At 34.5% G+C, this 14,639-nt stretch overlaps 1 protein-coding gene across 1 annotated transcript in view; it reads right to left on the minus strand.

Moving 5' to 3' along the window:
• The window catches only part of SYCP1 (synaptonemal complex protein 1), a 162,480-nt gene that overhangs the window by 53,982 nt on the left and 93,859 nt on the right, over window positions 1–14,639 (minus strand). Inside the window, exons 22-24 of the mRNA XM_049710757.1 lie at window positions 14,110–14,172; window positions 10,728–10,790; window positions 10,487–10,549 (exon numbers count right to left, since the gene is read on the minus strand). Coding sequence (XP_049566714.1) covers window positions 10,487–10,549; window positions 10,728–10,790; window positions 14,110–14,172 — 189 coding nt within the window. The remainder of the gene's footprint in view (window positions 1–10,486; window positions 10,550–10,727; window positions 10,791–14,109; window positions 14,173–14,639) is intronic.

Raw genomic sequence — 14,639 nt, forward strand, 5'->3', positions numbered from 1 at the left:
AAAAACAAAATGGTTCTGATGAAATAGGGGCAGGACAGGAAAAAGGACACAGACGTAGAGAATGGACTTGACAACACGTGGAGGGGGAAGGGTAAGCTGCGATGAAGTGACAGAGTAGCATTGACACATGTACACTACCAAATATAAAACAGATAGCTAGTGGGAAGCAGCTGCATGGCAGAGGAAGATCAGTTCGGTGCTTTGCAACCACCTAGAGGTGTGGGATAACAGGGAGACACATGAGTAAGAGGTTATGGGGATATACGTATGCATATAGCTGACTCACTTTGTTATACAGCAGAAACTAACACAACACTGTAAAGCAATTATACTCCAATAAAGATGTTAAAAAATGATAAAAAATTAAAGACTGTTACAAGGGATAAGGAAGAACACTACACAATGATCAAGGGAACAATACAAGAAGATATAACAATTGTAAAAATATACGCACCCAACATAGGAGCACCTCAATATATAATGCAAATGCTAACAACCATAAAAGGGGAAATTGACAGTAACACAATAAAAGTGGGGGACTTTAACACCCCACTTATACCAAAGGACAGATCATCCAGATAGAAAATCAATAAGGAACCACAGGCCTTAAATGACACATTAGACCATTCGGACTTAACTGATATTTATAAAACATTCGATCCAAAAGCACCAGAATACACTTTCTTCTCAAATGCACACAAAATGTTCTCTAGGATAGATCACATCTTGGACCACAAATCAAGCCTCGGTAAATTTAAGACAATGGAAATCATATCAAGCATCTTCGCCAACCACAACGCTCTTAAATTAGAAATAAATTACAGGAGGGGCTTCCCTGGTGGTGCAGTGGTTAAGAATCCACCTGCCAGTGCAGGGGACATGGGTTTGAGCCCTGGTCCGGGAAGATCCCACATGCTGCAGAGCAACTAAGCCCGTGCACCACAACTACAGAAGCCTGTGCTCTAGAGTCCACGTACCACAACTACTGAGCCTGCACACCTAGAGCCTGTGCTCTGCAACAAACAGAAGCCACCACAATGAGAAGCCCACGCACTGCAACAGAGTAGACCCCGCTCACCGAACCTAAAAGAAAGCCTGTGAGCAGCAACGAGAACCCAAAGCAGCCAAAAATAAAATAAGTAAATAAATAAATAAATAAATTTATTAAATATAAAAATAAAAGAAAGAAATTACAGGAAAAAACTGTAAAAAACACAAACACGAGGAGGCTAAACAATATGTTACTAAACAACCAATGGATCACTGAAGAAATCAAAGAGGAAATCAAAAAATACCTAGAGAAAAATGACAATGAAACATGACAATCTAAAATCTATGGGACACAGTAAAAGCAGTCCCAAGAGGAAAGTTTACAGCAATACAATATTACCTTAGGAAACAAGAAAAATATCAAATAAACAACTTAACCTTACACTTAAAGCAACTAGAGAAAGAAAAACAAACAAAGCCCAAAGTTAGTAGAAGGAAAAAACTCATAAAGATCAGAGCAGAAATAAATGAAATAGAGACAAAGAAAACAAGATCAATGAAATTAAAAGCTGGTTCCTTGAAAAGATAAACAAAATTGATAAACCTTTAGCCAGACTCATCAAGAAAAAAAGGGAAAGGGCTCAAATCAATAAAATTAGGACATTACTACAAGCAACTACACACCAATAAAATGGACAACCTAGAAGAAATGGACAAATTCTTAGAAGGGTACAATCTCCCAAGACTGAACCAGGAAGAAATAGAAAACATGAACAGACCAATCACAAGTACTGAAATTGCAACTGTGATTTTAAAATTTCCAACAAACAAAAGTCCAGAACCAGATGGCTTCACAGGCAAACTGTATCAAACATTTAGAGAAGAGTTAACACCTATTCTTCTGAAACTCTTCCAAAAAATTGCAGAGAAAGAAACACTCCTAAGCTCATTTTATGAGGCCACCAACACCCTGATACCAAAACCAGACAAAGATACCACAATAAAAGAAAATTACACATGGATGAACAGAGACACAAAAATCCTCAACAAAATACTAGCAAACCGAATCCAACAAACGATACGTTAAAAGTCGCATACACCATGATCAAGTGGGATTTATCCCAGGGATGCAGGAGTTTTTAATATATGCAAATCAGTGGGACACACCACATTAACAAACTGAAGAATAAAAACCATACGATCATCTCAGTAGATGCAGGAAAAGCTTTTGACAAAATTCAACACCCATTTATGATAAAAGCTCTCCAGAAAGTTGGCATAGAGGGAACCTACCTCAACATAATAAAGGCCATATATGACAAACCCACAGAAACCCTTATTCTCAGTGGTGAAAAACTGAAAGCAGTGTATATATGTCCATGCCACTCTCTCACTTTGTCACAGCTTACCATTCCCCCTCCCCATACCCTCAAGTCCATTCTCTAGTAGGTCATAGCTAGTGGGAAGCAGCCACATAGCACAGGGAGATCAGCTCAGTGCTTTGTGACCACCTAGAGTGGTGGGATAGGGAGGGTAGGAGGGAGAGAGATGCAAGAGGGAAGAGATATGGGAACATATGTATATGTATAACTGATTCACTTTGTTATAAAGCAGAAACTAACACACCACTGTAAAACAATTATACTCCAATAAAGATGTAAAAAAAAAAACAAAAACTGATCCTCTAAGATCAGGAACAAGACAAGGATGTCCACTCTTGCCACTTTTATCCAACATAGTTTTGGAAATCCTAGCCATGGAAAACAGAGAAGAAAAAGAAATAAAGGGAATCCATATTGCAAAGGAAAAAATAAAACTGTCACTGTTTGCAGATGCCATGATACCATACACAGAAAATCCTAAAGATGCTACCAGAAAACTACTAGAGCTCATCAATGAATTTGGCAAAGTTGCAGGATACTAAATTAATACACAGAAATGTTGCATTCCTATACAAATAAATTAATACACAGAAATGTTGCATTCCTATACACTGACAACAAAAGATCAGAAAAAGAAACTGAGGAAACAATCCCATTTACCATCGCATCAAAAAGAATACAATACCTAGGAATAAACCTATCTAAGGAGGCAAAAGACCTGTACTCTGAAAGCTATAAGATGCTGATGAAAGAAATCAAAGATAACACAAACAGATGGAGAAATATACCATATGCTTGTATTGGAAGAATCAATGTTGTCAAAATGACTATACTACCCAAGTCAATCTACAGACTCAATGCAACCCCAGCAAATTACCAATGGCCTTTTTTACAGAAATAGAACAAAAAAAAATTTTAATTTGTATGGAAACATAAAAGACCCCAAATAGTCGAAGCAATCTTGAGAAAGAAAAATGGAGCTGGAGGAATCAGACACCCTGACTTCAGACAATGCAAAGCTACAATAATCAAAACAGTATAATATTGGCACAAAAACAAAAATATAGCTCAATGCAACAGAATAGAAACTCCAGAGATAAACTCACGCACCTATGGTGAACTGATCTATGACAAAGGAGGCAAGAATATACAATGGAGAAAAGACAGCCTCTTCAATAACCAGCGCTGGGAAAACTGGACAGCTTTATGAGAAAGAATGAAATTAGAACACTCCCTAACACCATACACAAAAATATACTAAAACTGGATTAAAGACCTAAATGTAAGGCCGGATACTATAAAACTCTTAGAGGAAAACATAGGCAGAACACTCTCTGACATAATTGTAGCAATATCTTTTTGGATCCACCTCCTAGAGTAACTAAAATAAAACAAAAATAAACAAATGGGACCTAACTAAACTTAAAAGCTTTTGCACAGCAAAGGAAGCCATAAACAAAATGGAAAGACAACCAAAAAAACAAGAAAAAATATTTGCAAGCAAAGTGACTGACAAGGGATTAATCTCCAAAATACACAAACAGCTCACACAGCCCAATATTAAAAAAACAAACAATCCAATCAAAAACTGGGCAGAAGATCTAAACAGACATTTCTCCAAAGAAGACATACAGATGGCCAAAAGCACATGAAAAGATGGTCAACATCACTTATTACTAGAGAAATGCAAATCAAAACTACCACGAGGTATCACCCCTCACCTGTCAGAATGACTATCCTCAAAGACAACAAATAACAAGCATAGATGAGGATGTGGAGAAAAGGGAACCCTCATGCACTGTCAGTAGAAATGTAAATTGGTATAGCCACTGTGGAAAACAGTATGGAAATTCCTCAGAAAATTAAAAAAGAACACTACCCTACGATGCAGCAATTCCATTTCTGGGTGCTTTTCTGAGGAAAGCAAAAACACTAATTTGAAATATATATGTACCCCTATGTTCCTTGTAGCATTATTTACAATAGTCAAGATATAGAAGCAACCTAAATGTCCATCAACAGATGAACCAATAAAATTTCAACCATTCTTGTAGGTAGGGCCCACTTTCATAGGTGTGAGACCTATGTAGTCATACAATGCTCTCTGATTAGTTTCCAGCCTATTTTGAATTTTTTAAGAATATTTGAACTAGGTGCCCCACCTTTTCATTTTGCACTGAGCCCTACACATTATGTGGCTAGTCCTACTTAGGGGTGTAGTGATATCCCATTGTGATTTTATTTTTATTTCTGTAACTAATAGTGTTAAATATTTCTTCATGAGCTAATCAGTCATTAGTATATTTCCTTTGTGAAGTGTCTATTCAAGTCTTTTGCCCACTTTTTAATTTTTATTATGATAAAATACCCATAACATAAAATTTGCCATCTTAACCTTTCTAAACCATACAGTTCATTTACATGGTTATGCAACCAATCCCCAGAACTCTTTATCTCATAAAACTGAAACTCTATACCCATTAAATAATTCCCCACTACCCCCCTCGCACAGTCCCTGGCAACCACCACTCTCTAGCCCATAAATTTGACAACCCTAGGTACCTCACATAAGTAGAATAATATTTGTCTTTTTGTGACTGGCTTCTTTCACTTAGCTTATGCCCTCAAGGTTTATTCATGCCGTAGCATATATCAGAATTTCCTTCTTTCTTAAGGCTGGGTAAAATTTCATTCTATGTATATACCACATATTGTTTGTCACTCATTAGTCAATGAATGTTGAGTTGCTTCTACCTTTCAGCTATTGCGAATAATGCTGCTAAAAACATGGGTGTATACATATTTCTTTCAGACCCTACTTTCAATTCTTTAGGTATATACACAGAGATGGAATTACCAGATCATATGTTAATTCAATTTTTAATTTTTGAGTAACCACCAGACTGCTTTCCATAGCAATGGTACCATTTGACATCCCACCAACAGTGTACAAGGATTCCAATTTCTCTACAATTTCACAAATATTTCTTATGTTCTTTTTTTTTTTAATAGTACCCATCCTAATGGATGTGAGGTGGCATCTTATTGTGGTTTTGATTTGCATTTTCCTAATGATTAGTGATGTTGAAGATCTTTTCATGTACCTATATACCATTCATACATCTTCTGTGGAGAAATATTTATTCAAGTCCTTTGCCCATTTCCAATCCAGGTTGTTTGTAGTTGTCTTTTGCCAATTTTGAATTGGAATATTTGTATTTTAGTGTTGAGTTTTAAGAGTTCGTTATATATTCTGGATATATGTTATTTGTCAAACAAATATTTTTGTCAGTATTTTCGTCTTCTTTGTACTTTGCCTATTTTCTTTTTTTTTTTTTTTTTTCCGGTACGCGGGCCTCTCACTGTTGTGGCCTCTCCGGACGCGCAGGCTCAGCGGCCATGGCTCACGGGCCTAGCCGCTCTGCGGCATGTGGGATCTTCCCGGACCGGGGCACGAACCCATGTCCCCTGCATCGGCAGGCAGACTCTCAACCACTGCGCCACCAGGGAAGCCCGCCTATCTTCTTAATGATACCTTTTGATATACAGATCTTTCAGATTTTGATGAAGTCTAATTTATCATATTTTTATGAATATTGCTAGTTCACTTACTAGTACACTAGTGACTCTGTAGAAACCTTAGAATTTTCAGTGTAGACCATCACATCACTTAAGAAGAAACAGTTTTACATATTGTTTTACAATCTATATAACTTTATTCCTTTTTCTTGCCTTAATGTACTAGCTAGAACCTCCAATACAATGTTGAATGGGGTAGTAAGAGCAGACACTGTTCTTGATACTAAAGAGAAAGTATTCAGTCTTTCATCATTAAGTATGATGCTAGCTCTAGGTATTTTGTAGGTATTCTGTATTAGACTGATAAAGTCTCCTTTTATACCTAGTTTTGTTGAAATTTTTTTATCAAGAATGAGTGCTGAATTTTGTCAAATGTTTCTCTGCAATCATTGAGCTGATTATATTTTTCTATTTAATCACTTGATACAGTAAATTACACTGATAGTTTCAAATTTTAAACCTAACTTAAGTTTCAAAAACCCCCACTTCTTCAATGTAATATGGTTTTAATATATTGCTAGATTATATTTACTGGTATTTTTTTAAGGGTTTTATGTCTCTATAAAGGATACTGGTCTGTAATTTTTTTTCTTGTAATATCTTTATCAGGATTTTGTATCAAAAAACTAGTTGGGAATTGTTTCCCCTCTTCTATTTTTTGAAAGAATTTGTAGAACACTGGCATTATTTCTTCCTGAAGTGTGTGTTAGAATTCACCTGATAACTTCCAGATCAGGATTTTCTCAAGGAGATTATTTTTGAATTTTATTTAATTTGTTTTTATACAGCAGGTTCTTATTAGTTATCTATTTTATACATATTGGTGCATATATGTCAATCCCAATCTCTCAATTCATCCAACCACACCCCCACACACACTTCCCCCCTTGGTGTCCATACGTTTGTTCTCTACATCTGTGTCTCTATTTCTGCCCTGCAAACCGGTTCATCTGTACCATTTTTCTGGATTCCACAAATATGCGTTAATATATGATATTTGTTTTTCTCTGACTTGCTTCACTCTGTATGACAGTCTTTAGGTCCAACCACATCTCTACAAATGACCCAATTGAGTTCCTTTTTATGGATAAGTAATATTCCATTGCATATACGTACCACATCTTCTTTATCCATTCGTCTGTCAATGGGCACTTAGGTTGCTTCCATGACCTGGTTATTGTAAATAGTGCTGCAATGAACACTGGGGTGCATGTGTCTTTCTGAATTATGGTTTTCTCTGGGTATATGCCCAGTAGTGGGATTGCTGGATCACATGGTAATTCTATTTTTAGTTTTTCTAGGAACTTCCATACTGTTCTCCATAGTGGCTATATCAATTTACATTCCAACCAACAATGTAAGAGGGTTCCCTTTTCTTCACACCCTCTCCAGCATTTGTTTGTAGATTTTTTTGATGATGGCCATTCTGACCGGTGTGAGGTGATACCTCATGGTAGGTTTGATTTGCATTTCTCTAATAATTAGTGATGTTGAGCATCTTTTCATGTGCTTTGGGCCATCTGTATGTCTTCTTTGCAGAAATGTCTGTTTAGATCTTCTGCCCATTTTTTGATTGGGTTGTTTGTTTTTTTTATATTGAGCTGCATGAACTGTTTATATATTTTGGAGATTAATCCTTTGTCTGTTGATTCATTTGCAAATATTTTCTCCCATTCTGAGGGCTGTCTTTTTGTCTTGTTTATAGTTTCCTTTGCTGTGCAAAAGCTTTTAAGTTTCATTAGGTCCCATTTGTTTATTTTTGCTTTTATTTCCATTACTCTAGGAGGTGGGTCAAAAAGGATCTTGATGTGATTTATGTCATAGAGTGTTCTGCCTGTTTTCCTCTAAGCATTTTATAGTGTCCAGTCTTACATTTAGGTCTTTAATCCATTTTGAGTTTACTTTTGTGTATGGTGTTAGGGAGTGTTCTCATTTCATTCTTTTACATGTAGCTGTCCAGTTTTCCCAGGACCACTTACTGAAGAGACTGTCTTTTCCCCATTGTATATCCTTGACTCCTTTGTCATAGATTAGTTGACATAGGTGTGTGGGTTTATCTCTGGGCTTTCTATCCTGTTCCATTGATCTATATTTCTGTTTTTGTGTCAGTACTACATTGTCTTGATTACTATAGCTTGGTAGTATAGTCAGAAGTCAGGGCGTCTGATTCCTCCAACTCCATTTTTCTTTCTCAAGATTGCTTTGGTTATTCAGGGTCTTTCGTGTCTCCATACAAATTTTAAGATTTTTTTCTTCTAGTTCTGTGAAAAATGCCATTGGTAGTTTGATAGGGATTGCACTGAATCTGTAGATTGCTTTGGGTAGCATAGTCATTTTCACAATATTGATCCTTCCAATCCAAGAACATGGTATATCTCTTCTCTAGGAGATTTTTTTTTTTTTTTTTTTGTGGCACGCGGGCCTCTCACTGTTGTGGCCTCTCCCGTTGCAGAGCACAGGCTCCAGACGCGCAGGCTCAGTGGCCATGGCTCACGGGTCCAGCCGCCCCGCGGCATGTGGGATCTTCCTGGACCGGGGCACGAACCCGTGTCCCCTGCATTGGCAGGCAGACTCCCAACCACTGCGCCACCATGGAAGCCCTCTCTAGGAGATTTTTGATGACAAATTCAATTTCCCTGATATATGGCTCTTCAGATGTACTGTTTCATCTTGTGTCAGTTTTTAGGAAGTTAGGTTTTCCAAGAAATTTGCCCATATATACAGTGGAATATTACTCGGCCACAAAAAGGAATGAAATTGGGTCATTTGCAAAGACATGGATGGACCTACAGACTGTCATACAGAGTGAAGTAAGTCAGAAAGAGAAAAACAAATATCGTATATTAACGTATATATGTGGAATCTAGAAAAAATGGTACAGATGAACTGGTTTGCAAGGCTGAAACAGAGACACAGATGTAGAGAACAAACGTATGGACAGCAAGGGGGAAAAGCGGGGGTGGGGGTGGTGGTGGTGGTGGGAAGAATTGGGAGATACATATATACACTAATATGTATAAAATCGATAACTAATAAGAACCTGCTGTATAAAAAAGTTAAATTTAATTAAATTTTAAAAAAATAAATTTGCCCATTTCATCTAAGTTTCAGATTTATTGATATAATGTTGTCCATGACATTCCTTTGTTATCCTTTTAATATTTACAGTATCTATATGGTAATGTCCTATTTTATTCCTGCCTTCAGTGAATTTTACTCTCTCCTTTTGTAATCAACCCTGCTAGGGGCTTATCAATTTTATTAATATTTTCAAAGAATCAACTTTTGATTTCATTAATTTTTGTCTTTGTCTCTCTTATTTCTTTGATCTCTCTTTTCATTTTTATTATTTCCTTTGGTCTACTTTCCATGGGTTTCATTTGCTCACCTCTTTTCAGTATCTGGGTGAAAACCTAGGTCATTTCTCCTTTTCTAAAATAAACATTATTTATAAATTTCCCTACAAGAACTGCTTTAGTTGCATCCCACAAATTTTGGCATATTGTATTTCTATGATCGTTCCGTTTAAAATAATTTCTAATTTTCCTTGTGATTTCTTCTTTGGCCCATGAGTTACTTACTAGTATAATGCTTAATTTCCAAATATTTAGGCTTTTCCAGATATCTTATGGTTACTTATTTGTAATTTAATTCTGTTGTAGTGAGAGAATATACTCTATAAGACTTTAAAATTTTTAAATGTATGGCCCAGCATATGGTCTATCTTGGTAAACAGCCTATGTGCACTTCAAAAGAATTTACAGTTGTAGCTATAATGTTCTACAAATGTCAATTAAGTCAAGGTAGTTAATAATGTTGTTCAAATTTTGTATATTCTTACCTAGTTTCTTCTAGTTGCATTAATTGCTGAAAGAGGGCTATTACAACCCCCAAATATAATAATGAAATTATCTATTTCTCATTTTAGTTTTTTATGTTTTTACTTCACGTATATTGAAGCTCTGCTATTAAGAACAAATACATTCATGACTGTTATACCTTCCTGATGAACTGATACCTTTATCATTATCAAATGCCCCTTAGGATCTCTGATAATACTCCTTGTATTTCAATCTATTATATGTGTTATAAAAATTGTTATTCCAGCTTTTCTATGCTTACTGTGTGTATAGCATATGACATATCTTTTTCCATATTTTTACTTCAACTTCCTTTTATCTTTATTTAATAAAGTGTGTCTCTTGCAGGGAGCATATAGTGTGGCCTTGACTTTTTTATCCAGACTAACAATTCCAAGGCTCCACCCCAAACCTACTCAAGTTCAATTTTCAATGTATGGGTAAGGAATATGAAGACATATATATACACACACGTACATATATTCTAAGCTGCTTAGATGATTTTAACATAGATAAACCAAAGATGTGCACTCTACTACAACTAAAAGGATTGATCCCCACAATCTCAAGATAATGATTGAAAATAATTGCTACAATATAAATAAAGGGCTTAAAATTCCTAAATTCTCATCTATGTGTTAGTATTTTTAAAACAAAAATAAGGATTCCAAATACCTTTATCTCATAAACATTCAGTTGCTTGCTTTCTGCTGTACTTTTTTTTTTTAAGGCCTTATTCTGTTAAAAGATAAAAATAAAGGATTATGTTTAATATCAAAGTGATTCAAACTTGCACTGTTACTGACTTAGACTAAAATTACTAAAGTAAAGGAAAGCATTATTCTCTAAAACTGTAGTGAAAACATAGGTTGTTTTTTTTTTTTTAAATAGTTTTATTTTGAGAATCAGTACATACCTCCTGCTGGAGTTCTTCAATAACCTTGCTTTTATTTTCAACTTGTTTCCTTAAATTGTTACACTAAAAAATCAAGAGAAATTTAAAATATTTTATTCAATATTCCAGTCAAAATAATTTCAAACTAACAAAAATATTAGCATAGAGATCACTTCAAAAATCATGTCGTTAAATAATTCCATTAATGTCAAAAATTATGTGAACAAGTACAAATTTTAATAGATTATCTCAGTACAAATTTGAAATTCTTAAAATGTCTTAATCTACTTAAAGAACACATGAATTCAATTACTTTAAGGGAAAAGTACCTTTTACTGAATCCCATACAGAGGGCTGAATTATATAATTAATTGGAGGATTAGAGATAGCCAGAGGATTAACTATAATTTGTCTTCTTTCTTATTCATTATTCCCCATTTATCATTTATGAGATCTCTTTTACTTATTATATTTGGGGAAGGGGAATAATATAATACTCTATCTCCTCTATAATACTCTATCTCCTCCTAAATACATTCTAATTCCTCTTACAGAAATACCATCTAAATCATTTTTTTAATATCTCACTTTGAGGGACTATTTCACCTGGCTACACATGTAGAATTGGATTAAGAGGTACTAGCCCAAAAATATATGGAGCACCATAAATGCAGCACAGATTTCTAAAGGGTCCTAAAACATTACAGATATATAAGCATAAGCTGTTCTAATTTCCATCAAAGTAGAAAGAAAGTCCAACGGGAAAAAAATTGTAATATCCACAATTAGCACAAAATGCTGTGTTAAATATCTTTTTTGAAATACTCATATGTAGTCATAGTCAGCAACTATTCTGAAACTGAATAAGGTATGATACTGGGGTTTACAAGTGATTTATTTAATCTAAATTTTACTGTGCACCATCCCCCTCAATGGTCTATTTCAGAAAACTCAAAAGAAAACTGAAGAAGAAAAGCCATAGAAAAGTGAGAAACATTTTACTGATTATCATGCCAATTGGCAGGTATAAACATATTAGGTGAAACTATTTGTGTATACAATTTTTATTTATTAAAAAAATCAAAGACTTCCATTTTTGACAGAAAAATCACCTAGATACTCTGAACAACTTTCCTGATAAAAATAATTTGAAAGTAAATATCTAAAAAATAAGGAATCTGCCTACTTGAAATTACAACTTTAAAGTGTCGTAATAGTAGGTTTGAGGCTAGCATCAAAGGCAGCACTTGGCCTACGGGTATCTGCTGAACATACCTAGGGTCAAAGAGATAGGAGATAAAACTCAGAGCTCACTAAAGGTAGAGAATCCAATAAGAGAACCCTGCATAAAGTCACAAACTCAAAGGACTACCTACTCAGTGAAAGTGTAAACAAGAAATAAATCTGCCACACAGAAGGGTACAGTAAGGAAACTTGTCTGTCTTGACCCTGGCACTGAGTGAATGTTATGAAAACTGTCCTGAAAATTTGTAGCCATGAGGTGGCCTTATATTGGATTGGGGAGGGGAGCGGGGCAGTCATTTATAGCTGGGTTCATACTATCTCTATAATCTCAAAAAACTTCAAATGGAGAATTTACTTTAAAACGGGCTCCTCGTTAGTAGTGTCCCCAAGAAAATCTTTCTGGGAGGATACCAATTTCAACACAAGCCTCAAAGAATTACCACAGGTAAAAAACCAAGGAATCAGAAAACATAAATAAGGCTCAAAGAATAAAAAGTCAGCAGAAAGAACAAAGAGCAAAATCAGACCTGAAGAAGACTTCAGATATTGATATTATCAGACAAAGAATATCATATTAAAATATATTAAATATTTTTTAAAATTAAAGACTTGAAACTATGAAAAAGAAATGAGAGACCATAAACAACAATTGAGCAGATTTTTAAAAGAACTAATTAAAACTTCAGTAATGAAAAATATAATTAAAATTTAAAACTCAATAGACAGGAAAATAGGTTACTTCTTGGCCTTACCACATGAATGCTGAACACATTTTAAAAATATCAGTTTGAAGTATCACCAGATTATTAACTTTGCCCAAAAAAGCACATGTTTTATGCATTTCTCTGTTCTTCAGACCATCAAAACTTATTCCCTTGAGAGTTAATATTTATGATCATATTTTTCTGCTACTCAGTTTTTCCTAAAAAACTATCTTTATAACTGACATTACTACATATTATAAAAACCATCTTTATAACTGTAATTATGACAGTTCAAAAAATATGTATATTTTACTAAAAGGATAATGACATCAGATCTATCAACTTTGTCATTTTGACTGGCCCATCTCACTGTCCCTTATTTCTGAATAAACTAATGAAAATTAAAGTAACTTAAGTTTTCAATCCTTTTAAATTTAAATAATATCCAAATTTAGGACTAATTAATATATTTGGTGGAATACCCAGAAATTCTTGAAAAGATTTTAAAGTATTACAGTTATTTTTAAGTCAAATAATTCATGTACAAAATATCAAAGAATTTTATTCACCAGAATTCTAGGTAGAAGAAAATAGTGTTAATTATTAGAGGTCGGAACTTCAGAAAGTGAACTATGCTTTCCAAAAGACTACTCACTGACTCACTATACAGAAAGTCAAGTTTAAGACAAGTGTGTGGTGAAGGGCAGAGAAGGGAAAAGTGAATTGGTATTGCCAGCCAGGCAGTAAAAACATTTCACATAAAGAAAGCAGAAATTTTTCTGCAGCTCCCTTGATTATAAGAATTGGAGAGATATCTAAGAATGATTTTTAAAAGCATCTTGCCACTCTAAAGATATCCACAACAAATGCAGCTACTAAGAGAATGAAATTTGGGGAAAGAGAAGAGATAGCTAAAGATCAGTTTAATGAAGCTTTCTTTGGTCTTTGAAGCATTATGCAAAAACTCCTTATCCCAGAGCCTCTTCAAAGAAACCTGTAGTAAAAATCCTATACTATTCCTCGGGGAGGGGAAAGGGTAAGCTGGGACAAAGTGAGAGAGTGGCATGGACTTATATATACTACCAAATGTAAAATAGATAGCTAGTAGGAAGCAGCCGCATAGCACAGGGCAATCAGCTCAGTGCTTTGTGACCACCTAGAGAGGTGGGATAGGGAGGGTGGGAGGGAGACACAAGAGGGAGGAGATATGGGAACATATGTATATGTATAACTGATTCACTTTGTTATAAAGCAGAAACTAACACACCATTGTAAAGCAATTATACTCCAATAAAGATGTTAAAAAAAAAATCCTATACTATTCCTGAAAGCCTTCAAAGTGGAATTGAGATTTCTTTGTACAGGAGAATGTAAAGGTTGGCCCTAAAGAATCTAGCCATACATATTTTGTTACAAAGTCTCTATTCCTAAATATTTTTCACATTTGATAATACCTTGTTTTCTAATATCTTCATTTGTTTATCTTTTTTTACGACTTCACATTCAATGCTTCGAGCCTAAAAAACATTATTTGACATCAGATTTTTAAAAAATGTTAACAGAATTTCTATTTTCTGAGTATCTTTTAGACATGGAATTATAAAGCTTAGTCTTATATTTCTACAAAAACATTTATCAGCTCTCCCAGTTTAGTTCAGTAACCTTTTTTAAAAAAGAAATTCTTTTTGTGTCTATATGTCAATGTTCATTATTCTTATCTTAGCATTAATATCACTTTACAATATTTTATTAGCTTTCCCAGTTTATACTGAATTTTTTTAAACTATATATAAATGTTTATAATTTGTTAAATATGTCTTTCACAAACATTTGTTAAACTGAACTTTGTAACAATCCAATGATATAGAAAAGTAGGTATTATTATCCCCATTTTAGAGATGAGGAAACAAAGGCTCAGATAAACTACGTATGAAATAATAAATGTCTGAACTAACGTAGTGGATTGGGATAAAAGAAGAGTGTA

This window comes from Orcinus orca, chromosome 1 (assembly GCF_937001465.1).
Source record: "Orcinus orca chromosome 1, mOrcOrc1.1, whole genome shotgun sequence".
Lineage (NCBI taxonomy): Eukaryota > Metazoa > Chordata > Mammalia > Artiodactyla > Delphinidae > Orcinus > Orcinus orca.